The sequence below is a fragment of the Seriola aureovittata genome, chromosome 2, assembly GCF_021018895.1.
Source record: "Seriola aureovittata isolate HTS-2021-v1 ecotype China chromosome 2, ASM2101889v1, whole genome shotgun sequence".
NCBI classification, from domain to species: domain Eukaryota; kingdom Metazoa; phylum Chordata; class Actinopteri; order Carangiformes; family Carangidae; genus Seriola; species Seriola aureovittata.
The window spans coordinates 25715405-25742720 of NC_079365.1; the positions used below are offsets into that span (position 1 = coordinate 25715405).

The 27316-nt window shown below is 42.3% G+C and overlaps 1 protein-coding gene across 7 annotated transcripts in view; it reads left to right on the forward strand.

Moving 5' to 3' along the window:
- The window catches only part of LOC130183558 (plasma membrane calcium-transporting ATPase 1-like), a 91809-nt gene that overhangs the window by 38746 nt on the left and 25747 nt on the right, over window positions 1–27316 (forward strand). For 5 of the 7 annotated variants that reach the window (XM_056399162.1, XM_056399141.1, XM_056399114.1 and 2 more), the window contains 10 exons: window positions 8666–8863; window positions 9393–9650; window positions 10630–10755; window positions 11154–11279; window positions 14649–14684; window positions 20939–21112; window positions 23839–24053; window positions 24231–24473; window positions 24721–24962; window positions 25086–25323. In XM_056399162.1, coding sequence (XP_056255137.1) covers window positions 8666–8863; window positions 9393–9650; window positions 10630–10755; window positions 11154–11279; window positions 14649–14684; window positions 20939–21112; window positions 23839–24053; window positions 24231–24473; window positions 24721–24962; window positions 25086–25323 — 1856 coding nt within the window. The remainder of the gene's footprint in view (window positions 1–8665; window positions 8864–9392; window positions 9651–10629; window positions 10756–11153; window positions 11280–14648; window positions 14685–20938; window positions 21113–23838; window positions 24054–24230; window positions 24474–24720; window positions 24963–25085; window positions 25324–27316) is intronic. The other 2 variants (XM_056399157.1, XM_056399149.1) reach the window with 1 other exon arrangement.

Sequence of the window (27316 nt, forward strand, 5' to 3'; positions counted from 1 at the left end):
ACAGGCAACCAAGAAAACCTAGATGTAATGGTTGGAAAGCTCGCCGGCGACATCTGTTGGTTAAAATGCTACGTGGACCCCGCCGGCCTCGGGTCGACAAAGCGCAGCTGGTGAGCAGCCTGGCTTCAGTAACGCTGTCAGAACGGCCATCAGGCATACCGGGACAAATCCCGGGTCGGCCACCGCCTCTGTCAAAAAAATCCATCATGTCGCTGAGAGCGTTCTACCTGCATGTGTTGTCCTGAGACTCGGCCCAAACCCCCCACCGCACCCGTAGTGGCTTTGCATTAGCAGAACCTTAACACGCTCTGTTTCCTGCAAGTGTCTTGTCCACATAGTGGTAAGGCTGAATCACTCAGAGTAATGGCGGGATCTGCCACTAACAAAACAAGTTTATAGACTTTTAATCACAGAGTATGAATTAATTAAAAGGCTCTTGCTGAAGAAATGTTGACCATGAACAGAGTCAAAAGTCTGGACTGAAATAATGAGAAACTTAAGGATTATAACTGGAAGTGTTCCAGTGTTTCCATGATAAAGAGCCAGTGCAGATCAGCACTGTGTCTCTGTGACAGACGGAAAACCTGCAGGAAACCTGAGTTTCACACAGAGGTTATCTATTTCTCACCTTAGTCTGATTTCTCACATTAATCTGGTTTGTTTTGTGTCAGCGCTGAACTGTAACTGATATAACCCATGTTTCTCACACATAACATAAAACCTGCTGTGCTGCCTGATAGCCAGTTGACAGTTAGCTAACCTGATCAGCTAAGTAACAGAGGCATTACGTTAGCAGTTAGAGACCACACGTAGTTGTATTTAACTTTGTTTCACCAGCTCGCTGCTCTGCCTGTGATAATGAGATGTTTCTTCTTCAGTTGCTTTTACTTTCAGTCTGTAAAATCAGCCTGTGTTTGCACGTAGAGATGACTGTCATTGTCAGAAGTTCAGACTGACCACACACACACACACACACACACACACACACACACCCGAAAACACACAACATGGCTCAGCTGTAGCTGTGTGTCCTGCTGGTTAATGTGTATTGATGAATCCGTCGGCTGCCTCTCTGGAGGTCATTGATCGTCCTTCTCATCATTTTACAAAATCAGAGTGTATTTCATGTTGAGGAAACGCGCAGGCTCTGAGCAAGAGACAAACAACTAGATGTAAACTTTATTTAAACAGGACCTGGGTTACAAAGAGATTCACAAAGAGACACATATGAGCCTAAAAATAAATGACTATTTTAGGAAGATGCTAATGAATAGCGGCATGTTCTGTCACTGCTCAGGTGAGAAGAAGACAAGGTGATTTCTTTTTGTGTCTGTAGCATTGCTTTTATTTCTTCATGTAAAGGAGTTAGTCTCTTCAAATAAACATCCAGGACTGAGAGCTGAAACTGTCAAATAAAAATGGATTTAAACAGTCACCGACTGTGTCATCAGCTGACGATCAGATGTTCAGTTTTATTTAGATTTAAATCACAAGCATCGAAGATGTGGAAGAGATTTTAGCCGTTTCTCTTGTGCTACTATCGGCCCTCAGATCACAGCCACACAAAACATGTGATCAGATAAAACTGATTAAATAGATACAGAACAAATGAAGATTCTGTTTTTGATGTAACTGACTGAGTTATTTTTTAGGCGCTATTTGTAGGTTTTGCTATTGCTACATAGCAAACATTAGCATTAACAGCTCTTTACTTAGCAGTCTAAAAGAAACGTCTCAAGTTAAGCATCAAACTTAATTCTTTTACTCGTCAAGAGCTGTCTCCAGTTGTAGAAAGCAACTCTCTTGTTTTGCTTCTATTTCTATCACTTCTTTTCTTGTACTGAAGTTAGCATGCTAACCAGCTAGCCCCGCCTCAATTAGACTCTTCACTTTCCGATACCGAGTCACTGTGGCATCCAGTCTGCCCTGATGAGGTAGCGCTGCTCAGAGGGCGTCTTATAACCTTTTGTCCTGTAAATTTATTGATGACTGAAACTTTTGTCAAAAATGGTAAGTAAACAGCTGGTGATGCTAACGCTAGCTATGTAGCGATAGCAAAATTTACAAACAGCTCCTTTAAACTCTTATTTGAATAAAACAGTTTTCGGACGCAGTTGAGGAAAAATTGTATGGATGGTTGGAGTTGATAATTGATGACTCACTCAAGCTATTATTTGATTAATTGATTGTTAAATTCTCAAATATCGGTCATCTTATATTCAAGATGGGCCTTTATTTTTCTAATTTCAGCTGTTCATCCATTTCCACAGCACTAATTCTGTCGGTACAGCAGTTAGGGGTCCTGTTAGGGGTTTCTCTTTGCCTCTTGCCTCCAAACAAGGCGAAGCCACCATGAATGAAACTTAACACTTCCTCCAGACCCTTTTCATTAAACATCCAGGTTTCCCTTTATAGGTGGGCTTTAATATGGAAAGAAAACATCCGGAACTATTGAGTTGTGCAGCTTAATTAGTCTGAAAACATGATTCACATGAAAAAGAAAGTGCTGTGAAGAGCCACATTCTCCAAATTTACCATGTGAGCTGTTGCAGTAGGTAACCCCACCCTCCTCTCCTCAGTATTTCTTTTACCTTGCCTTCATTAGCGACTGGTCACGTCCCTGGCTATTATTTGAGACACTCTCATTATTAGAATACCAGCTTTATATGAGAATTTATAGTGGTTTCAGCACTAATTGTAACCACACACGGACCTCAAGTTGTGATTGGTCAGTTTGGACTGCAGTGAGTTTCCTCTGCCATGACTCTGCTCAGTTATTTGACAGTGAAGACGGTGCACTTTTCAGTAAGAGTCGTACTGAGCGCGTGATAAATCATCGGTCAGTTACATCGGAGTTATACGTAAATCAGTTCACACACAACACACACGCACACACACACACACACACACACACACACACACACACATAAACAAATGTACACATACAGTACTATTGTATGTAGGTTCAGAGGTTTCCTGGCCTGCTGGCGTGTCAGATCTTTTCGAGCTCTGTGGCGTGAGAAGTCAGCGACCAATCTGAGATACAGCTCGAGCTGCGTGACCCGAGTGCTGTTCACTGTAACTAACACACACACACACACACACACACACACACACACACAAACACACGCAGAGCCTCAGGTCATCCATGTCTCTGCCAGTCGAAGCAGAATGCTCCTCTAAGCGATCACCAAGAGGGATAAAGACATCAAGACATGCAACGCTCTTCATGTCTTTCTTCTTTTTCTTTTCTTGCTTCGTATCATGTTTTTCATCCTCTTAGGATAAACTAAAACAAGATGTTATCTACAGTGTATCTTACCCTTTGAAATTTTCTCACCAGACTTTCCAAAAATCTAAAAATAACTTAGAAATACAAATCTAAAGTATACTCTGTATAATTTTGTCGTGTAAAGGGTTTCAGTTTTAAAAAAAAAACCTTTCAGCCTGAGGATTTATGAGGCTCAGTTATTGCATCATTGTGCAGCAGGGGATGTGAGTGTCTTTATTAAAGGCAGGTTTATTTCCTGTCTGTGGATACTAAAGATAGAACATTCTCTGTGTAAGCCTGTAATTTAAACTCTTCTGTTAAGTCTGATTTTCTTTTATCAACCAAGACGCCTCTGTCTGTTCCTGCAACAAAAAGACAATAAAATCCCACTTCATTTTATTACTGTTAGAAATGAAAGTTAATCAAAGATATTCCAGACGACAGCAGTGCGTGAGCTTCCGTAATGGCCAATCTTGTCAGCTGGCTTTTGAGGGCAGATGATGTCGAATGTTTATTGGTGGAGACTCTGGTTGTGTGAATGCCCAGATGTTTACTAGATTAGCCACAGTTTTCTTGAGTTTGCGCCGTGAGCTAACTGGACATACTCAGCTACCCCATAATGCCATTGCATCTCTTCAGATTGCACAATGGGGGACACAAACCCGGAGACGTTTGCAGCAGATTTAGAAACAGGTGTTTGATAAACAAATTATGGGATAATTGCTGCAGATTTGATTTGATTTGATTTGATGAATCTCACAAATCCAAATTGTATATGCAGTTTACAAATTCAATTCACATTTAATTTTCAGAAATTCACCGGGAACTACAGGTCTTTCTCTTACAGGAAGTTATGTTGACGAAGTTGATCCATAAAGCCGCAGAATAAGTGCAGATTTTTTGCTCAAGTTGAAACCTTTTTATATCAGAATCACACATATTTGCCCAATTATGTGTGGCCGTGGGCAAACATTGATTTTATATGTAATCACCTTGTCCATAAAATTAGCTTTGCTTCAGTTGGTTTTCGTGCTTGAAACTGGACAGAGGCGGCTGAAGCTGAAGCTGAAGCGTAACCTGAGTGTCACTTCCTCCTGTATGTGTCTGTGACTGTCACTCCAGCTGTGGGACGGCAGTGAAAGAATAAAGTCGCTGCAGGATGATGATAGAAAAGAGGGATGGGGGCAAAGACAGAGCTGAACCGCAGAGATGATGGAGGAAACAGTCGTCTCTCTTTGTAGTGGACATCAAAAAGTCTGAACAATGAGACTGAACATTAATACATGCTGCTGCAGTTTAATCTGTCAGAGGGAGAATGAATGAAAGTGAAAACTGTGCGTGGTAAAAGATGAAGCTGCGTGTAGGCTGATGAAGCTGTGAATTGAAAGAGACCTCTTTTTGCACCAATGAAGTCCATTTCTTCTGGAAGCTGAAATGAATAAACATCTGTGACAGGCGAGCGCGCAGCAAACTGCTCTGCTCTTGCTGGAACATCATCCCCCGAGCTTTAATCTGCATCTCCATGGGGACGTTCACCAATACAACGAGCCCATGCCAGGCACCAGATGAAACCCACCTTCACAATCACAACATTAAACCGGGAAAAACAGACTCGTATCTATCAAGCAGCCATTAAAGGGGCTCTGTGATTCTGTTTTTCTTTATTTTTGTGTGTCAGGAGTTTTTGACATCAATGGCTGACTTTAAAATGATCAAACCAAACTTTGAACTAAACCGCAGTGTGATGAAACATGGCTGATGATGACTTTGACAGCTGGTGTATTTTTAAAAATCTCTGTGTATCAGCTCATCACGAAACTGTTTCTGCTTCAGCTCTGAGCAGCAGAGATACTCAGACATGTTAGGAAGCCATCGGTCAGATAAGCTGAGGTATATTCACGGACACCAGAGCACTGTGTTAATTACAGTAGTTTTTAAGTTTGAAATGTTTTTCTATTTATCCGCAACTCTTTGGACAAAGTACATTCTCATTATCTCATTTTCTGCATCTCATTTCATCTCCCCTTCATTCTGCGTCCTCCGACCTCATCTCATCTGCCCCCCTTTTATCTCATCTCATTTCATAACACCACACCTCATCGCATGTTGCTTGATCTCATGTCATGTTGTCATCATGCTCATGCCCTCTCGCTTTATCTTGCCTCACCTCACCCCATCTCATATCTTCTCACCCAATCTCTCATCTCATATCCCAACAAAGATTCACATCATCTGGCTTCCTCTTCTAACCTCTCATCAATCTCACGCCATCTCATCTGATGTCACGAAACCTACTCTCATGTCACCTCATCTCCTTGCATGTCCTCTAGTTTCATGTCACCTCATGTTATTTCACCTCATCTCAGCTAATCTCTTTTCACGTCACAGCAGCTCACTTGAGATCACTTCACCCCCTCTTAACTCATCTCACTACGCTTCATCTCCACCTCATCTTTGCTCATTGTGTCTTTGTCCTTCATTTCACCCGGCCTCCTCTCACCTCGTATCTCCTCATCCAGTCGTTTTTTTACCAGATTTACCTTTCAATTGTTAAGTAATTCTGCCATTGATGCCACCTAGTCAAGGTTATATGACATGAGTGATGAGGAAACTAGTCCCTCTGTGTGCATTGTGGGTAGATAAACCTCAAAATGGCAGAAACTGTTATCTGGTGGTTTTTACCAGGTTGCTGCATCCAAAGAGAAGAGGCAGATGGAAAGAAGTCATGAGGACGAGGAGGAGGAGGAGAGGCTCTCTTAATTCAGTCTGTCTGTAGAGAATAATCAGACATTGAATAAGGGTCAATTATTAAAACGTATAAGGACAGAAACATGTCTGAGCTCATGTTCGCGCTGACTTTCAGAGTCCTCCATGAGAAATCCTGGCAGTGCGGTCTGTTGACATTCAGATCACGTTCCACTGCACATCTCCCAACTCCATCAAGAATCCACAGCAGCCATGTTGAAGCCCACCCTGCCATGCAGAGGAAGGGACAGATTTCCAGGTTTTACTGAAAAAGACCAGATTCATTAAAAACCAGCAGCTCGTTTAAACTAGCCGTCCTTCAGTCTTGTCCCTGTGCACCTGCAACGTGCTGTCAAAAAAATACTGTTTACTGCAGTTCAAGTTAACGAGGTCCTGTGATGAGCTCAGCTCAGAAAATCCTTCCGAAATTGAAGATAAACACGACCCGCTGATTACCCTTCATTAATTAATATAGTAGAATAAATCAACTGTAAATGGTGTATTTAAAATCTATGATTTTCACCCAGTTCCATAAAAGCCAAAAGCAATGAGCTCTAAGGACGTTGCCTTGCTGGTCTTCCCCTTTGTGAGCATTCATGTCGACTGAGAAATCTTTTTATCTTTATTGTCTTTATATGGAGAATGAATGAGCGCTTAGATGTGAGTCATGCTGGAAAATGGCAGTCACAGCTCTGGAATCAATAACTCACAGATATTGTTTGGTCTTCAGCTGGCAGATTGTAGATTGTAAGAGATCTTTCTTCTCAGGGACAGGAAGAGAAACATCAGACACATTTTTCAATGAACAAATCGATTAGTTGTAGACATCTTGTGACCGATCTTTAAAGAAGGCTGTAGGCGAGGGTTGCGCTACACTACAGTACTCTTATCTTACGCCACTTTTATGTGTTTGTGACTTGTTTGATTGTTGGTTGAGTACAGGGCTGCAACAAATAATTATTTCCATTATTAATTGATCTGTCTATTTTGTTTGATTTTTGATTTCCAAATAAATCTTTAATGGGGATCTTCAGCAGCTTCCTGTGAGTCAGCTGATCCTGAGCGGGTCAGTCAGATCAGGTGATGCTGCACTGACGTGGAACATTTGGCTCTGGTTGAGCAGCAGATTGTTTGTACAGCAGGGGTGGGTTCAGGTCAGTTCAGGCTGCCACGGACTTATCACTAACACAGACACAAACACCCGACCATTGTCCTTAACCTCGGGGCGGGGATCCACACAAGGGGCCACAGGATAAACCTGAAGGGTCGTGGGATACTTGACAGGAGGGGGAAAACACTTCTAATATCTAAAATTATATTTAGTTCTTCAGACTTTTCTTTAATACTTACTTTTTTTCCTGTGAATTACTGGATCATTGTAGCTCACCAGGCCTCTAAAGGTTTTTAAAATGACACTAAAATCTTTCTTATTGGTTGAGCTGATCACATCCAGGAGACGAATGGAGTCTGTGACGAGAATTCGTTTAAATGTTGGGGAAACACCTGCTTTATACAACAGGCAAGGATCAGTGAAACAGTTGTTGTTTCAAAGCTGATCATGGGAATCATTTTCCCAATAATAATACTTCCTGCACCTGAACGTATCATTTGTTTGACGTTCAGTCTGTCATTTTTTTTTTTTTCTAACTGTGTCTCCAGACAGAAAGGAGGAAATGATGAATATAAAAATACATAATTTTTCTGGGTGGGGTAAATCTGTTTTGGTGATTCGCCCAAAGGGAAAAAAGAAAACTGTATATGGAAACACTGCAGTCTTTCCAACAAAACTAGGTCATGTTGCAAAACTACTGTTCATAGAAATCTGTAAAAATCTTTACTTTCTGTAACTGTGGTGAATCTTCTGCCCTCATTTGTGAGTAGGTGCACAGCTATGTACCAAGCTAGACACTCTTTCACTAAAGGGGGAAGACATGCTTCTAATAAAAACTTAAAAGGCCAAGTCCTGAGTGACACATTAACTAATAAAGTTAGACCAAAAGTAATGAGTACAGTAACAAGGAAACTGGATTCACAGAAATATAGACGAGTCAATGTAGTCGTGCTACATGCAAGGAAGAAATAAAAGTATCACCAGTCACTAATTACCAGCCATCACTAGTTTTTGTTCGCCCCTCCCTGGGATGGACTAAATATTAGACGCACCTTTCAATATGATGTGTTCTAGCACCACCAACCCCAACCTCATCAATAAAGTAGAGCTATCACCTTTCTGACGGCGTCAACAAAATCTATAAAAGATTATAAGCTTCATAAAAGCAGAATTCACGGCAGAGCTGTCGTGTTAGATTGTGCACACGTATCTGATAAAGTGTGATTCTTTTAGCAACACCTTCCTCCTGGCTTCCATCCGCACACCTGCAACTCATTTGTATCATGTCTTGTGTTTGAATTCTCCTTCGACACTGTGATGAAGGCTGTGAGCCAGATCAGGGTGGTGTCAACTGTGCTTTATCATTTATTTTAGCCAGAGGGGCCTTGGGATTTTTTCTTCCTCAACTCCTCTCGAGCATCAAGTGTGGCTGAAGTGTTCTTTGTGTGTAAAGCAAAGCCACACTCCAGTGGTTTCCTTTTTATAGACAGGTGGTCTGCGTGGACGTGAATATTAATGTCTCGCGTTTGGGTCTGCAGGTCTGTCTGGTAACCCCGTCGATCTGGAGAAACGTCACACGTCGTTTGGAAAAAACTTCATCCCGCCCAAGAAGGCCAAGACGTTCCTGCAGCTGGTGTGGGAGGCTCTGCAAGATGTCACGCTTATAATCCTGGAGATCGCTGCCATCATCTCGCTGGGCCTGTCCTTCTACCATCCACCCGGGGGTGACACTGAAGGTTGGTGCAGTCGAACTTTCACCTGCAAAATTATTATTATTATTGTTATTATTACAAATATTATTTTTGACACTGAGATCATGTAAGCACCATTTTATTTTGTTTATATTTGTGTGTGTGTTTGTGTGTGTGTGTGTGTGTGTGTGTGTGTGTGTGTGTGTGTGTGTACATGTTGAGGTTTAAGTAACCTGGTGACCTTTTACAGTTAAATCTGATCTCGGTGTATTTTTGACTCCAGCTGTTAAGACAACAACACCACCGTTTTAGTTTTTCCCCTCCTCTCTTCTCCTGTATAACACACACACATTATTTATGTAATATAATTTATATAATTTGAAAACCTGGTTATTATCCTGTGCAAAGATGTTCAAAAACTGAAAGGTAACGATTAGGAAAATATGATTTATATTTTACAAAGAGTAGCAATTAGCCCAGGATTGAATTTACAAGTTAATAAGAAGATAGGAAAATGATTATTATTTATTTGGTAAAAGTGATTCCAATTCAACACGTCCTCGTCCTCTCGCAGCATGTGGCGAGGTCGCAGGCGGTGCCGAGGACGAGGGCGAGGCTCAGGCTGGCTGGATCGAGGGTGCCGCCATCTTGTTCTCGGTCATCATCGTTGTCCTGGTGACGGCCTTCAACGACTGGTCCAAGGAGAAGCAGTTCCGTGGACTGCAGAGTCGCATCGAGCAGGAACAAAAGTTCACCGTCATCCGCAAAAGCCAGGTCATCCAGATCCCCGTGGCCGAGATCGTGGTGGGAGATATTGCACAGATCAAATACGGTACGAGACCACAGACGGCAGAATGAAACATCAAACCTGTGACATAAATAACAAACACCTGAACATTTTAGCTATATGTGATAGTAGAACGTGTCATTTCAAAACCATGGGCATTAATATGCTGCTACGACGCCCTGGCTGCAGGAGTTTGTTCTAATTCAGCCACAAGAACATCAGTGAAGTCAGCCTTTCATCTTGGGTGACAAGCTCTGGCTCGTAGTTGGCGTCCCAATTCATCCCAAACGTATTGGATGGGCTTGAGGTCACGGCTCTGAGCAGGCCACTCAAATTCTCATTTCTGTGTTGACCTGGATTTTGAGCATTGGGGTCATTGTTACGCTGAAACAGGAAAGGGCCTTCCCCAAACTGCTGACACAAAGCTGAAGGCTCACTGTAGCTTAAAATAACATTGCATGCCATCACATTAAGATTTTCCTTCTATGGAGCTCGGGGTCCAAGACCAAACCAAGAAAAACACGCAGACATACAAGTATGTGGATAGGGCCTATCCAGTTGGCCATATAGTGTATGGCTGATGGGAAATCTTCACATACACACTCCAAGAAAGGCAATTTTACATAACCTGCCTCCTTCATCTTTTTTTAAAACTTTGGTCTGAAATATCACTGACCACCACGGAGCGTGATAAGGACTTCCTGAATCTGTTACACTGTCCTTACTCTATAACAACCACAGACTGTTAAAAGTTAAAAACTTCAGTCATATTTTCTATTTTACAATAACAGCATTTATAGAAGAGCTAAACAGTAGGTATTCAGCTGTTTGGTTTCACTTTTTAATGCAACATTCTGGTGTTTAATCCTCATCATTGTTTGAAGACAAAAGCAGAAGCAAAAATCTGCAAACACTGAAGCTGTATCGAGAAATAAAATGAAATGCAGGTCCCGTATAAGATCCTCTTCTCTTCCCAGGGCTGAAAGGAATAAGACCCTCTGACCTCTGACCTCTGTACTTGCAGGAGACCTGCTGCCTGCTGATGGGATCCTGATCCAAGGCAACGATCTGAAGATTGACGAGAGCTCCCTGACCGGAGAATCCGACCATGTCCGCAAGTCTCTGGAGAAAGACCCCATGCTGCTGTCCGGTGAGTGCCTGTTCAGTCACATGATATGGACCAACATGGATGATTCTGCTCTGAGCTGATTCTGCTGATATTCATTACTCTTAAACAAAAACATGTTTAATACTTGAGAGGAAAGTCGAGGATCAAACATCAAACCTGTTTACAATCCCTGTATCTGTTTTTGCCGCATGACTTGTAAAAGTAATCAACCCTAAAACAACAATAATAATAATATTAGTTAAAACTGGCAAAACAAACTGTAAGAAATCTCAAATACAACTTAAATACTAATAAGTATTCAATGATGCAACTGAAGAAATGATTAGTGACTAAAATCATAAATGATTTGATAAATGATACAGTGACAGCAAAAATCCAGGTTTCAGTGGTGACTCGTACCTTTTTGAATCTTTCCTCAGGAACCCACGTGATGGAGGGATCGGGCAGGATGGTGGTGTCAGCCGTCGGCCTCAACTCTCAAACCGGCATTATCTTTACTCTCCTGGGTGCCGGTGAGAGCGACGAAGAGAAGAAGGTCAAGAAAAGTAAGACACGAGACAAAGCCCCTGACACATGTCTCAAAAAACATGACACACGTTGAAGTGTTGAAGGTCATACGAGGACAGTAAATGTGTGAAGTGTTGGGAGGGAAGTTTGGCTAGAAAGACGACTATCACCGTGTCAGCTTCTGAATATTTCTACTCTACTGTTTGAACAGCGCAGATTGGAAATATTTGCACGTTCATATCAGCTGGTGTTGATTTGAAGTTTCTCCTGTCATACTAGCTGACTCTGTCAGCAGGTAGACTTCATCCAGTCTGGGCTGACAGCAGCAGAGCTGTTTGAAGGGTCTAACTGTAGGATTTTAAAAACATTCAGCTTCAATCCGAACCTTAAAATATTATCAGTGAATGAATGAGACCATGGGTGAATTGATCCGTAGTGTGTTATTTTACACTAACAGTTTAACACAAGTGTCTGACCAACAGCGACAAGTTCACTTAACCCCTCCCCCAAACAGTGAATGTCCAATCACAGCCTAGCAACCATAATAAGGCATGGCAGATTTGTCGGTGTTTGAATTTCTCCACACTTTAAATCCAGTGAACATAGTGTTGTAAAAGAGATACTCTGCATCCAACGAGTCTGAAGGGTGGTGTCATTTGTAGTCAACGTGAGCTGCTAACATTAGCATTCCTGACCTGACAGCGTACTACCTACAGCTGTGACCAAGGCTGTGTCTGAAAGAAATAAACCTGATCTCACAGTTTAGTTTTTTTGTTTATTTTAACACTTGAAATACAAGTAAAACTTTCCTCCTTTATTTACATGTGTTCTACATGAATCTTCAACTTTCAAACTTTAAATCAATCAATCAATCACGTCAAACAAGTCAGTTTCAAACACTGGGGACAGTTTTGAAACAACTTAACTCAGTAGCCAGATCTTTTCAAATCTGGCGGTGACTTTTAAAAACGAGAAGCTGGTTTTCTTTACTTCTGTCCAAAATCAAAGAGTCATTATTCCAAAAACTGGAGAATGAGTTTTGATGACAGATCGCCCACCTTTAACTGAATAGGTGTGAGACGGGAAGCTTGACAGGCGTAGCAACAGTTGTGAGTTTTCCAATTTGCACACTTGCAAATGAAGGCGTCGTGGTGAACATTTCCGTCAGTTCACTTTTTCAACAGTGTTTTCACGCAGACCTTAAAAAGGACTTAGAATCACCTAAATAAATACTACGTCATGGTCTCATTTATTCCTGATAGTTTATGCCTTTTATACAGAGGTATTGATTTGAAAATGTTGTAATGTTGGTTACCAATGTGAAACGTACCTGTCCCTGTTTACATACAGTTGTTTTTGAAGTGGAACCCTTCAAAAGCCAGAGTCCAGATGATCCTCGTACTATCACAGAGCAGTTTGATGTAAACCAACAGGCTTCTGCAGTCGGTCTCTATTGCTTTTGATTTGCTTGTGATCATGCTAACCCCCTTTTACTCATGTCTTTTTCTTTAGTTTTTTGTCTTATCATTTGTTTTATTTGCTAAAGTTTTAGTTTGTCAGGCATTCATTGTGAACTGGCTGAATGAACCAGCTCAGCGGAGAGAGACGCTCAGGTTTAAATTTCAGCCTCCAGTCACTGATTTTAAAAAGCAAACCAGTAATGAATTCCTAATGAGGAAAACCACAAGGCAAGTTTTCAGATTCCACTGAAATGAATATTTAGATTAGCATCTCACATATGTGTTCGTACTGCTATACTTCATTCCTCATTGACATAATACATTCCCTAAGCATAGCGCTCGTCTATACCTAATCTCAACCATAATCCTGACACATGGCGTGAAGAAGAGAGGACTGGACAAAATGGCACCAACTTCTCAACATGTCCTCACTTTACAAAAATGTCCGCACACACCAAGTCCTGAAATTTGAATTGGTCTTCACAAAGAGAAAAGTACAAGAACACACACCGTCACTGTTGTGTGTCTATTGTGTTCTGGTGAGAGCAGATCAACCTGCTGTACATGCACACACACACAGAGACACACACACACACATTCATGCACTCATTTGGAGTCACACCCATTGGTTATCTTATTCAGCCTTCAGTTTGTGCAACACACACATACACACACACCTACACCTACACACACACACACACACACACGCCCTTGTAGCAGTTAAGTCTCAGTCATCAGTCACAAAGCACCCATGTGAAGAAGAAAGTCGTGTGTGTGCACGTGTGTGTGTGCGCGCGTGTGTGTGTGTGTGTGTGTGTGTGTGCGTGTGTGTGTGTGTGTGTCCACAACAAAAGCAGAGAGCTCCATTTTAGGGCAACAGGAAGTTAATGTCCCTGTGGAGGGAAATGCACTTGACCTACACCTCTCACATTCACACTGCCAGATGTCTGATCAATACATGATCACAAGTCAGCTGCTAGATGTTTAGATCTGAGCATATGTAAACAGCCACACAGATCAGAGTTCAGATGTGTGCAGTGAAGGAACAAATCCAAATCCATCCGTCACTCCAACACAACCTGATCCAGTCCACACATTGTTTAAAGAAGAATAATTGTGAAGCTGACCAATCGACAGCCTCTTCCACATGTAACACTCTAGTTTGGAGCCATTTTTAGAAGCTCACGTCAAATAAAATCAAACCTCAAACTTACAAAGTCAACCTTTTTGACAAACAACCTTTATTTGAAAGCCAACAGTAAGGAGATGACAGGAAATTAAATGAAATGACAGATGTGGAATGACATTCAATAAAGTTTCGCTGCCGGGGACGAATCAGCAAGTACACGAAACAAAGTGAAACAGAAAACAAAGTTGAGCTACGATCTACAGAAAGAAAGAAATAAATACAATGGTGTACACTGTCTTTGGTATTTAAGTTTTCAGTATTTAAGTTCATTATGTATCTGGAAGCTGTAGATTGGAACCAGAGTTTATTAGACTACCCTCAGACAATGAGTACTATTAATGTATATGCACCCAAACAGCAATACAGTATATCGACAACACACACACAAAAAGTGATTTCCCATGGAAACGGAGCATTAGAAAATATCAAACCAATAATGTTTATACATTATACTTTATTTTTTAACATTCTCCTGAAAACGTTTGGATTGAACTTTATATTATTATTCATTACTGATTTATTTATGAATTGATTAGCGCGGCCGTCAGACATTGTGGCCGTTGGTTCTCCGCAGCAGGAAGTCATGCGTCTCTCTCTCCTCTGATTGGTCCATTCCTGCCCACAACACACACACGACACACACACACCTGTGGGTTTCTATCAGTTTGAACTTTTGTGTTTTCCCTCAGTTTGATTTGATCTTATTTTTCCTTTGAGCCATCTTATCAGCATTCCGCCCTCTCTCTCTGTCCGAACAGGTAAAAAACAAGGACCCACTGAAAATCGCAATAAAGGTAACCCCTCCATTCATCCATCTGTCCCTCTCTGTCCCTCCATCCTCCCTGTTACTCACCCCCTCCTCACCCTCCACCCAGCGGCAGGAGGGGAGTGTCCAGTCCATCTCTCTATCTCTCTCTCTTTCTGCTGTAAAAAAAAAAAAAAAAAAGAAAAAGGGGGACGTTCTCTCGCCTTGCTTTACCTGTCAAAGGGTGCAACTCTCAACCTTCAGGTCTTTGACAGCCAATCACAGTGTCCACAGTTGTCATGGCAACTGTCGCAGGGCAACTATCGAGTTATATTTTTGGCTCACTTGTGAGTGCATGGGACATTTTGAGCACAGAAAAAATATTTTTGCAAGTAGATACGTTATATTTTGTAGAGGAATTAATTATCAGTGTTTGAGAAAACAAAAATATATCTGTTGCTCAATAAATATATTTGCATGTTTGTTATTATCCACATTAATGTGCAATAATAACCTCTCAGTGTTTTACTCATTTGCCCTTTAACCAAGCAAGTTAGCTAACCTGGTAGCTACTAGCTACACAGCCAAGGCTCTGAAGTGATTATTGTATTTCTATCAGAAGGAGACTGTCGACCTCATGTGACACGCCCGTTTTTTTCATTTGTTCCATTTCCGTTTTTGTGTCTTATCTTCCAGTTGATGTTGCTGGCTATAGTAAATACAAGAGTCTCATCCTATTATACGTTTCTCAGTTGAGAATGCATGGCCACATTTATGAGCCTGAAAACACCACAGATATATTAAGAAGATGATCTTTAAGACAAAGCTTACAAGTTTTTTTTTGTTTTTTGTTTTTTTAAAGGAACTGCATAATTGACTGTAATGCCTTGGCTGTATAACTGGTGATGCTAAAGTTAGCCATCTAGCTTAATTAGTTGCTGCTTGTCTGGAAGAAGTTCGCTAGCTAGCTACGTACAAACACAACTAGGTTGCAAGCTAATGAAATAAACACACAGAGTTTCATAAAGGTTCAACAAACGATATATGTAACCAAAACTGTATGAACTACTTTGTCTGTGCAGGTGTGCAGACCAGATGTTGAAGGAGAGCAAATGAGTAAAACTGAGAGTTACAGGTTATCGAAGTGCATTTCTGTGGATCAAAACAACCAAAAAAAAAAATCCTTCTACTGAGCACAAAATATATTTTGTGTTCACTCAAATAAATTTATTCATGGAGTGATAATAATCTCTCTACAAACTATAATTCATATGCTTGCAAAAATATTTTCTCTCCTCAAAATGTTTCATTCCACGCTCAGAGATGAGACATGACTATCAGTCTAAACTAGCCTGACCTCTGAGGTGTCCTTGGTGTATGACGCTGTGTTGACATCAAGTGCTCCTTTGGTGCCTTTAAATATTTAATTTTTAATGGGTTTGGTGTGTGTGTGTGTGTGTGTGTGTGTGTGTGTGTGTGTGTGTGTGTGCGCGCGCGTGTGCGTACATGCGCGCGTGTGGTAACGATGTCATCGCTCCAACCTCCAAACTCGACCAGCCAACTGCCCTCCAAGTCCCGTGTGATCCAACACATGTCCAACTTCCTCTGCAAGCTGTCTCAACACATGCACACACACACACACACACACACTGATGCACACACATAGAGCTCCCCTCCTCCCGACCTCCCATGGTTTGAGCATCTGCTGCAGGCAGAATGCTTCTTGATGTACACAGAAGCACACACACAAACACACTGCTCTTGGACACTCACCACAGTTTTGCACACAAAAATAATTCACAGTCAGAGCTGCAGTCACAGACGACCTCCACTAAAAACATATCAAGATCAAAACACCTTGAGTCACGTCATCTACTCTGTAGCTTTAGAGATCAATGAGATTTCTCACCAACTCTGCAGCTCTACGGAGATTTTTAGCCTCTTTTAGCTCCCAGCTTTGGTTTTATGCCAGATGAACTGTGTGGCTCAGTCTCCAGCAGCAGACAGCTGTTTTCACATGACTCCAAAGGGATGATGTGCCTTTGTTTCTGCTGGATGTGAAAGTAGGCAGCTGTTTGCACTTTATAGTGTGTCAGGGCTGAAGGAGGAGTTGTTTTGCCCCCTAGTGGTCAAGAAAATTGGGTAACGCACCTCCTAAATTAAAGTCCCACAGTTGGTGTTAAACACACACCACAAGGTATTTCTAAGACCTTCAAAAGCTTCTACTTTGCTGTTTTTTCTATAACTGTAAAGCTACTTTCATTGAAATCAACACTTCCTGCAGATGTTTCACTATAAAAGCCTGAGGAAAAGGAAGAATCCAGGTTGTTTCACACTTTCTTAAAGCTAAAGGTGACATCTCAAACCAAAGATTTTCAGTTTTCAACCTAAGAATGGGACTTGGGAATGTTTGCATCTTTGCTAGAAATACGACTAAATGACTTAACGATTAATCAGTCATCAAAATAGTTGCCAATTAATTCTCTATCAATAGGGTAATTGATTCATCAACTAATCATTTCCTTTCTAGGACATAATTATGCCTTTTTAAAGTGGTTTAAAACGTTTCAAGTGTAACATCTGTGCATAAAGTTTAACTGACAGTAGCTCAACAATGATAAAAAAAACAGCTAAGTAGAAGCAGCTGGCAATAATTAGTGAATGGAAACAGATTAGTGTTACAAACAGAGAGTGTTTTCAGCGGAGCGGTGAGTGTGACATGACTGATGTACTGATCTTATTACTGCAATGGAAATTGAGTTTGTACTGAATTTATGAAGAAAACAGGTAAACATGGAGGAAGTGTTGAAACCGAAGCAGCACAGGACAACAACATGTCACACTCACCACTTTGCTGCTCTCGCTTTATCTTTTCAACACCAACACCGTTTTCATTTACTGATAAATTCCACTTACCTCACTGTTAAGGTAACATCAGTGAAACTAAACACTTCCTGCGGATGTGTCACAGTAAAAGTCGACCAGGAAAGACGGAGATTCGTCCTTTGAAGTTAAGCTCTTTGTATTTGAGAATTTATTCAGGATTTAAAATGCTACATGATCAGTTTTCCCACCACATGGTTATTTATTCTGTTTTAATGAATGTGACTTTCTGTTGACACCAGTGAGAAAAACAAACAGTGCCGTGATGTCTTTTGGCTGTTTCGAGGCTGTCAGTGTGTGTGGGAGTTGCACCCTTGCAGTATTAGTGGGCTGTGGGCTGTCGTCTGTTCTGTTTGTGTATCTTCAGTTTCTTTTTTTTCCTTTTTTTATTTTTCTTTTTTTCTCGCCTTTGATTCCTCTCATTTCTCTTACTGTTGCCTCCTTGCAGGGTGTTGCTCAGGACTTCATGTTGTCTTGTAATCACTGTTTGACTCTCTCCCTCTTCTGTTATTTTTCTGTCTTGCTGAAGTCTCCTGCAGCCTCCACAGCTCTGCAGCCTCCTCTACCTCCTCCTGTCTCTCTCTGTCGTGGTTCTGCATCGCTGTCGTTTTTTGGGGTGATCCTTTGAGTTTGTCTTCTGTTTGTTGACTTGCTTTCTTTTTTGATTGTCAGACACCCCCCTCCCCTCTGCCCGCCATGTGTTCTCCCATGGTTCAGTGCTGCGCCTGTTTACAGTTCTGTGGTTGGTCAGTGGGTCTCAGTCCTGTTCATGTGAAGCTGTGTCAGTTAGTTCTATGTTGTGGCTTGTCCTCAGAGTGGACCATGTGCATAAAGCTCCACAGCTTCCTGGTTTGACACCGACACATTCAGAATGTCTAAATGTCATGTCAAGGTCGTGCTGTCTTGAAATTACTTCCTTTCTAACAAAGTTCAGTGTGGGGAGCTTCTGATTATCAACTTAATGAAAATGAAGTGAGGCGGTGAAGGAGTTGTTTGGGATTTAAGTGTCCAAAAACACATTACTGCACATTAAAGACACTCTCTGGTTTTGTGCGAATATCTCCAAATCTTTGAAGGTCCCTAAGCTCAGTGTGGATGTTTTCTACAAAATATCAACAGCGAGCTGGGAGGAAATCTCTTGTTTAGAAACACTGAGCCTCGTGCAAGAACCTTTTTTTATATTTTTATTTATTTATTATTTCTCTAATGTTTATCTGTGAAGTTTGCAGTTTGAACAAACTTCTTGTAAATTGCTTGTTTTAACTTGATTCATGCCAAGTTTTATTCACAAAAATGTATCACCAATAAAAGAGTGAAAACATTTGCAGTAACCTGTTAAATATATCTGCAGCCCAATACCATGAAACTCAGTGAGTTGATTTTCTCCAACCACACCAGCCCTGATAGGCCTCACACTGTTTACACACTGGATACATAGTGCAACACAACACAATGCATATCAGAGTAACCCCTCCCCTCCACCTCCATGTTTTTCCTAAAGGCTAAATGCTGCTGTTGTGTTTTTCCCCTGTGGAGAAAGGCAGACTATCTGTACATGATGATCAGTCATGCACAACTAAATCTGAGAGTGTGACAAGTTCCCCTCGATCACATCCTGGTTCTTACATGAGGCTCAGTCAGTGAATTTGTTTTAATACGTTTTGATTTTAACTTTTCCGCTGAAAACTCACCGCACAGACGGCACAACAGAGGACTGTATGTTTTCCACTCCCAAACACTGCAGATTCCAACCCTCATTTTTTATTATTGACTCACTTTGCTCTTGGCTGCTTCCAGTGAAAGTTTCTCCAGCAGAAATCAAAAACTGGGATAGATTTGACAGAAACAGTCATCTTCGCTGACCCAGCAGGCTTCATTATTTGACATCAGTAGATAATAAAAAATCGGCTGAAGTTTTCCAACAGACATGTTCCCCCATTCCTTTTGAATTTTCTTTGAATGTCATTGACATTGCCTGGTTAGATTTTGGATAAATCTAAAGAGTTTCTCAGCAGTGAACAGATGAAGTTTTTCTTGTTATTTAAAAACTTTTTACTGGTCATCCAGGAATCTAAACCTGCTTTATGTCCATGATCTGTTGGTATTGTTGGTTCCAGAAGTGATGTTGATATTGTTACCAGCAGTGACTCTCCAACAGGGTTTAGTGCAGGACAACACAGTTAGCTGATGGACGGCGTTTGAGTATCTGTGTATATATTTAACGGCCCAATCAGACATCTCCAGTAATTTAATGTTAATAACCTTTCTAAGAAATTATGGGATTTTAAGATAAAATCATTCCAGGTTCAGTCAGTGTTGTCAGCTCAGCTGTTCATGAGGACAAACAGCACGTCCAACCTGAGTGTGTCAGATTAATTGTAGATCTGTTCTGTTTCCATTCATCACCTGCTCACATTTCTTTGGTATGGAAATATGACAAACAGCAGTGGATGGAAAGAGTGCAGCTGAATTCAGTGTAAGCTCTTCAGCAGAGATCAAACAGATCAAAAAGCGGCACTTACAGCACTACAGTCCAAACAGGATCACAGCTGATGAAGTGAAATGCAAATACACAGTTTGTTTATGCAAATGAGGAGCAGAGCCGCCGAGCAGGACGTGAAAAACCAGACGCCATGTCAGACTTCAGAGCCCAGCCTCGTTCCAAACTCTGAGCTCTGATGTGAAACAAACAGAGTGTGTGTGCGTGTGTGATTGACAGCCCCCTGTTAAATCCTCTGTTGTATCTGCTGTTTTCTGTTCTGTCTGCTGCTCTTCATTACGACCTGCTGCTCCCAACTCGTCTGTGACACTCTCTTAAAGCTACCTGGACCTTTTCATGAATGTTCTGTTATCAAAAGTGATGACATGCTACTCTCTGCATTCAGCCAAAGGGTCACCATGTTAATGATAAAGTGTCAGGGGTCTTTTCTGATCTCTGAGAAAACTCGTTCCGTCGTTTTCAGCTTTCCCTCAGACTGAATCTGTAACGTTTCTTTCTGCCTCTCTGCCCTTTATCCCCAAACCACTCCTGAACCTTCCTCCCCTCTTCATTTTGTTTTATTTTGTCATTTATTATCATTGATTTAATTCATTCGCCTTTTGTCAACCCGTCCCACCTTACCTCACCCTCTGCCCCCAATTCCTCTCTTCCATCTTCATTCCTAAAAATACAACCATCTACCTTTTACACAATATTTTCTCCCCCCATCTATCACATAACTCTCACTCACCCTCCTTCATCTTCACCTCTTCATCATCACAAACCTTTCCTGACCTCTCCTTAACCTCCTCCTCCTCATCTCTCTTTACTCTTTGCCCCTGTTCTACCTCTCTCCTCACTCATTTGCCCCTTAAAACCTTCATCCTTCTTTTACCCTTCAACCATCACCTTACCCCCCCACCACGCCCCTCCTCCTCCAGCCAAGACCCAGGATGGCATCGCCCTGGAGATCCAGCCGCTGAAGAGCGAGGAGGCCGCCGAGTCAGATGAGAAGGAGGAGGTGAAACCGGTGAAGAAGGTCAACGTGACAAAGAAGGAGAAGTCAGTGCTGCAGGGCAAACTGACCAGGCTGGCTGTGCAGATTGGGAAGGCTGGTGAGGAGCACACACACACACACACACACATACACACACACACACACACACACACACAACACACACACACACACACACACACACACACACATACTCACATAAAACATAGAACAGCTTGAACATGAATGTGTGTCACTGACAGCAACACAATATGTTTAGCTTAGCAACTAGAAAAACCTGCTAGCCTAGCTCAGTCAAGAGGAGAAAAAAACATGTTTCAACAAATCCAGAGAAATTTGTAATACCACTGAACAAATGAAAAACAAAATAAAAGGGTTAATAAGTTTAATAAATATTAAAGCAAACATGTAGTCATTAATAATTAATAATTGCAGGGATGAGTCAGCAGGTTCCTCTGAACAAGATAAAGGGTCAGTTTATGCTCCGTCAGCAGAAGGTCTAAAGACGGGCCGTTCAACATGAAGTCCGAAGTGTTTATTGTTGTTTGGACGACCACGCCCAGATGCTAGATGAAAAGCCAAACATCATAGAGAGGGTGGAGGTGCGATATGTTCAGATACAGGGATAACGGCGCACATCTTTAGATGGTATCTCCCAGTGCTGCATTCAGTTGTTCTCAGGAAAAGTCACAGAAATATTTGTGCGGTTCAGGGCGAGGGCTTCTGACGCTATCCCACCATGCAACAAGCAGTTTGTAAAGCCGAGTCTGAGGCCACACTACTGACTATATGAGGCTGTACTAATGCGCTGCATGCTAACGTCAGCGTGCTATCATGCACACAGTGAAATTATGATGTTTAGCACATATAACCTTCACCGTCTCAGTTTAGAGTGCTAACATTTGCTAATGAGCACAAAGTACAAAAATTACATGTTGCACCCAAATTTCAGGCCAATCCATTCAACAGAGCCACACCCTTAGAAAAGTTATAAAATCTCCACAGCTTCCGAACGTCCTTGTGATTATGAAGTGTTTGGTTACACATGCTGGTCTGGGCACAGTGACTTATCATGTATGCATGGACAGTGACATGTGCATTAATGGAGCAGGTAGTCAGAGCGAACCTGCCATGAGCAGCTGCTGTTGGGCTCTGCATGTCTCTTCTGGAAACACAGCGAGACCAAAGGTATTTTGAAACACAGTTATGCCCCTGAGGGAATTAAATATGCTGTAGCTCATCTCTCCTTGTGTGTGTGTGTGTGTGTGTGCCGGTACATAGTCGTAGCCCTGCTATTTCCAATGTTTAAGATGATGTTACTGCTCCCCAGCTCTGAATATCTAATGTTAGAGAAGCTCTGAATGCACTTATGTTTGGTTTACAGCCACAGAAGAGAAATAAATATTTTCCCCATGTCTGACGGCATCTCTCTGCAGGCGTCTGTGAAGGTTCTTTAATATTATGAGAACGTCACAGCTATCAGCCAAGCTAAAGTCATTCAGAATCAGAGGTTTCTCACAACCGGAGGCTCTTGCAAAGTCACGATACCAAAGCCAGGAAAGACTCAAAAAACATTGAGTGGAAAATACTATTAAGACTGAAGCTCACAAGTCAAATCAGCTATCCTGATCAAATCTGATCCTGGTCAATGTGAAATTTAAAATTGATGGTGGATCATGATCTTGTAAAGTCACGAGACATTGATCTGCTTTATACCGAGCTTTTTCTTTTTCCTCAATAACGTGACTCTGTATAATCACGTGGCTTGTTGAGCCAGTGTTTGTGCTAAGCTAGGCTAACACATCCTGGACCTTTCTCTTTACTGGATGCACACATATGAAACTGATACTCATCTTCTCTCCTGACTCTGGAGAAGTCAAAGATCAAGGGGATTTCCAGAAATGCAGGACTGTTCCTTTAACAGCACACGAAGCGCTCAGGTCGGGGACGGAGAGGCTGCGGGTCAGAATGCACTCAGTTTTATTGGATGGATGTTTATTGGGAACATGATTCATCCCAGAATTGAAGGTATTTTCTGTGTCATTTCAATTGACCTTAATACACCGAGGGGCTTTCAGGACAGTGTGTGTGTGTGGGGGGGGGGGGGGGCACCATCCATAGACCAGCTTCAGTAATAAACTGCCCTTCATTAATGGACAGAAATAGAATTTGGGCCGAAACACTTTGACTGGAGGTGACTGACAGGAGAGATGATGCGGAAAAAACATAAGCAGTGGATTTTTCTGTTTCACCTGTCCTCGCCTGTTTCTGATTTTACACTCAGGACGTGTCTGAGCTACAGACAAATAAAGAGATTTCCCCTTCTGTTTTGTCAAGTGGCAAACTTCCTGTTAGACCTTTACCTTGATTCTTCATCAAGTCGTCACAGGTTTGCAGAAATATAAACCACGCTTTTTTTTTTGTTTGACCATTATTTCAGTTCCAGTTCTCAGTTTCATAAAACTGATATATGCAAATGTTGCATTTAGCAATCAGTCAAGTCAAACATTAAGGAATAAGTATATTCAAGAGCATGAAAGTCACTTACTTTGTTTCTCTGGATTCAGTTTTCCAGCAACATGAGTCGTCGTCGTTTTTCAGCAGGTAGTTATTGGACATCAGATTGTCCTTGAATGCACCATGAGATGGCCATCATCTTTTAAAAGAGTGTTACCATGACAAAAACATTCGTATTTCACGCCGCAATAACATATGTGGAAATCTGTGGCAGGTCTTTCTTGCCCACATGGAGATGAAAGGATTTCTGACTTGACTTGGAACAGGACGCGCGCTTGTCTTAAAACTCGCTCTGCTCGTTCCGACCAGGTCTGATCATGTCAGCCGTGACCGTCATCATCCTCATCCTCTACTTTGTGATCGACACCTTCGGGATCCAGGGTCGGTCCTGGGTGGCTGAGTGCACCCCCATCTACATCCAGTACTTTGTCAAGTTCTTCATCATTGGCGTGACAGTGCTGGTGGTGGCTGTTCCTGAGGGGCTGCCGCTTGCTGTCACCATCTCTCTGGCCTACTCTGTCAAGGTGAGCAGGATGGAAAGCAAAGGGGATTATGGGAAATGTAACACTAATGGATTTTTAACTCCTCAGAGAATCGTGCCACGTTTGTTGAGGATTTGATAACTACACCTATCAAACATGTCTTTCATAACTCTGTTTAAAAACAGACCTCAGCCTCTAACCGTGTTCTCCATCTTTTAGAAAATGATGAAAGACAACAATCTGGTGCGTCATCTGGACGCCTGCGAGACCATGGGCAACGCCACGGCCATCTGTTCGGACAAGACGGGCACACTGACCATGAACCGGATGACGGTGGTGCAGGCGTACATCGGCGACACACACTACAAAACTGTCCCTGAACCAGATGTCATAAAACCAGAGACTCTGGAAGTGATGGTCAACAGCATCTCCATTAACTCGGCATACACAACAAAGATCCTGGTGAGACTCTCGCCGCCACAGCGTCATCTAACCACAACCTATATCTTATCATTTCCTTAACCCTGACACCATGAAAGCCACAATGCTGTAAGATCGGGCCTAACGTGGGTGAAAACACAAGGAGACACCTGAAACCATTGTACATGCAGAAGTAGTCTGGGTGTCCTCCCCTCAATGCTTGTGACGACATGAAACTGATGAAACTTCAAACTCTGACATCTCATCCAAACCTTTCTCCCTTTCTCAGCCTCCCGAAAAAGAAGGCGGCCTCCCCCGCCACGTGGGCAACAAAACCGAGTGTGCTCTGCTGGGCCTGGTGCTGGAGCTGAAGAGGGATTACCAGCCAATCAGAGACGAGGTCCCCGAAGAGAGCCTCTACAAGGTTTACACCTTCAACTCCTCCCGCAAGTCCATGAGCACAGTGCTGAAGAACGCTGACGGAGGCTTCCGCATGTACAGCAAAGGAGCGTCAGAGATCGTCCTGAGGAAGTAAGACATGAGATCAAATAGCAGATAGATGGATGAAGTAACGGATGACAGTCTTCACTCACTTCCTTAAACCCTAATAATCTCCCTGCACCTGTTCCGCCTCCCTCTTTCCTCCTCTCGTAGATGCTCTCGTATCTTGGATGCCCAGGGTCAGCCTCGCGTCTTCAAGCCGAAGGACCGCGACGAGATGGTGCACAAGGTGATCGAGCCGATGGCGTGCGACGGGCTGAGGACCATCTGCGTGGCCTACAGGGACTTTCCCGCCGAGGCCGGAGAGCCAGACTGGGACATCGAGAACGACATCCTGAACGAGCTCACCTGCATCGCCGTGGTCGGCATCGAGGACCCCGTCAGACCTGAGGTACGGAACACGGTTAACCACGCTCACGCACACATCCTGTACTCAACACCCGATGTTGGTTTATGTTCATTAGGAATGTATGTGATTAGTCGACTGAACAATTAAAACATCGGCACCAGAAATAGTCAGTTATTATTAGTTATTAATTATTATCTCTCTCGCAGTGAGTCATAGTCGGACTGGAAACCCGACTAGTCGAATAGTCTAAATATAGTCTAATGAAATCGGACAGTTTCAGTCACATAGGTAATAGTCAATGTGGATTTTAAAATCAGTCAAAGAAATCACCTGGTAGAGCACATACCACTCAGGCTCAGCCTTTACCGCAGCGGCCCCGGGTTCGAATCCAGATACGATATGAAACAGACATGAGCGCGGTTACGTTTCCCTTGAGTCGATGATATTGCTCAGTAAGTGCAACAGAGCCTCCCAATAAAGGAGGCGGTTTGAGCTGTTTAGTAAACTCCTGCTGAACAAAGATAATAGAAACCAGCAGAAATGTGACATCTCGGACTGCTGGACCGCTTCCATCTCTCCTAGTATTAATTATGTGGTACGTTTTTAGCCTCATTTGTCCCTTAATTTTTGCTTTATTTGATCTCTCCTCACTTACTGAAATTAATCAGGCCCAGTTTCCCAAAAGCATCTTAAGACTAAAATGATCTTAGCCCACGGACCTACAATCAAACTAAGATTATCTTGAGCAACGATCCACAAAAGCCGCCTTTTAAGGAGGTTTTTTATCACACAGACACACCCGTTAGAAATCAGTCAGTTTGTCCTTGGATCGCCTCACAGTTATGGGGAGGGGTGTGCTGTGGTACGCCATGAACTTTGGACAAGTGGACAGAATTACTGGATTTTCTCTGATGCAGTAAACACTAGAAAATAAGACCAGAAGCAATAGATAGACAGACCGTAAATGTAATCTAATAACTCCAGAAAGTGGATTCAGTGTGAAGCGAACCACTTTCATCATTCATCAGAGAAACATTTCTTTATGATCTGTTATTTACCCTTTTAACCCGCATCATGCATCATATCATATTCACCGAGAGGAGGGGGGGGGGTCTTTATCTATTCAACAAGAAACACATTTTAATTATCCATCGGTGTCATTCTATTTTCTCACATGTGAAGCTGAAAATCCCACTGCGTCCACAGAAACTATATTTTGATGTGAGAAATATTAACATAATTTCCACTTTCCTTGAAAAATTTCTAAGAAGACTACAGAGCTGTCAACCCCTGCAGACTGACAGCTGATCCAGCTCGTCAAAGACTGACGGTGCTTCAGATGACTGTTCAGAGGAAGGAGGCTAAGGCTAAAGACGGGACTAAGACACAAGAAAAGAAAATGCGAGAGAAATGAGGACACAATGAAGACAAATCAGGATCACGGCTCTACAGGCTCTGAATTTCCACACTGGAAGTCAGAGTGAAAAATCCGCTGTCATGGCCTCCTCCAGGCTGCATCCCACCGCCGCCGTGTATTCGGCTTTTTGTCTCGACCCCATGAATCATATAAATAAGGATAATGGTGCAAAGTGTCATACAGTCTCTCCTCAAAGATATTCATGATGTTGCACTCAGTTGTTGTGACAGAAGTAGTTTCGTTAATTTGACAAACGGCAGTAAGGGTCCGCAGCTCAGTGTGGCTGTGGCGTCCGTTACCTGCAGTATTACGTCGGCTTCGGTGTGGTGTCGGTACGTCTACAGTATAACAATCAGTGTTTCCGGTCTGCAGCTGTTTTCACTGATACAAAAATGAGTTCAGCTTACTGCTAAAATGTCCTGCACGCACTGCGGGAATTCAGCAGAGTCACCGAGGCTCAGTTTATTCCATCATGACAGAACAAAGAGAAAAACGGACAGTGTGACTGATCTGTCAGGCGGCTCGTGATTATATTATAATATTTGTGTTATAAGGGAAAAAGCTTGCAACATTCAGTGCTGTGTGACAGTGTCGAGATAAATGAACACTTTTTCCTAA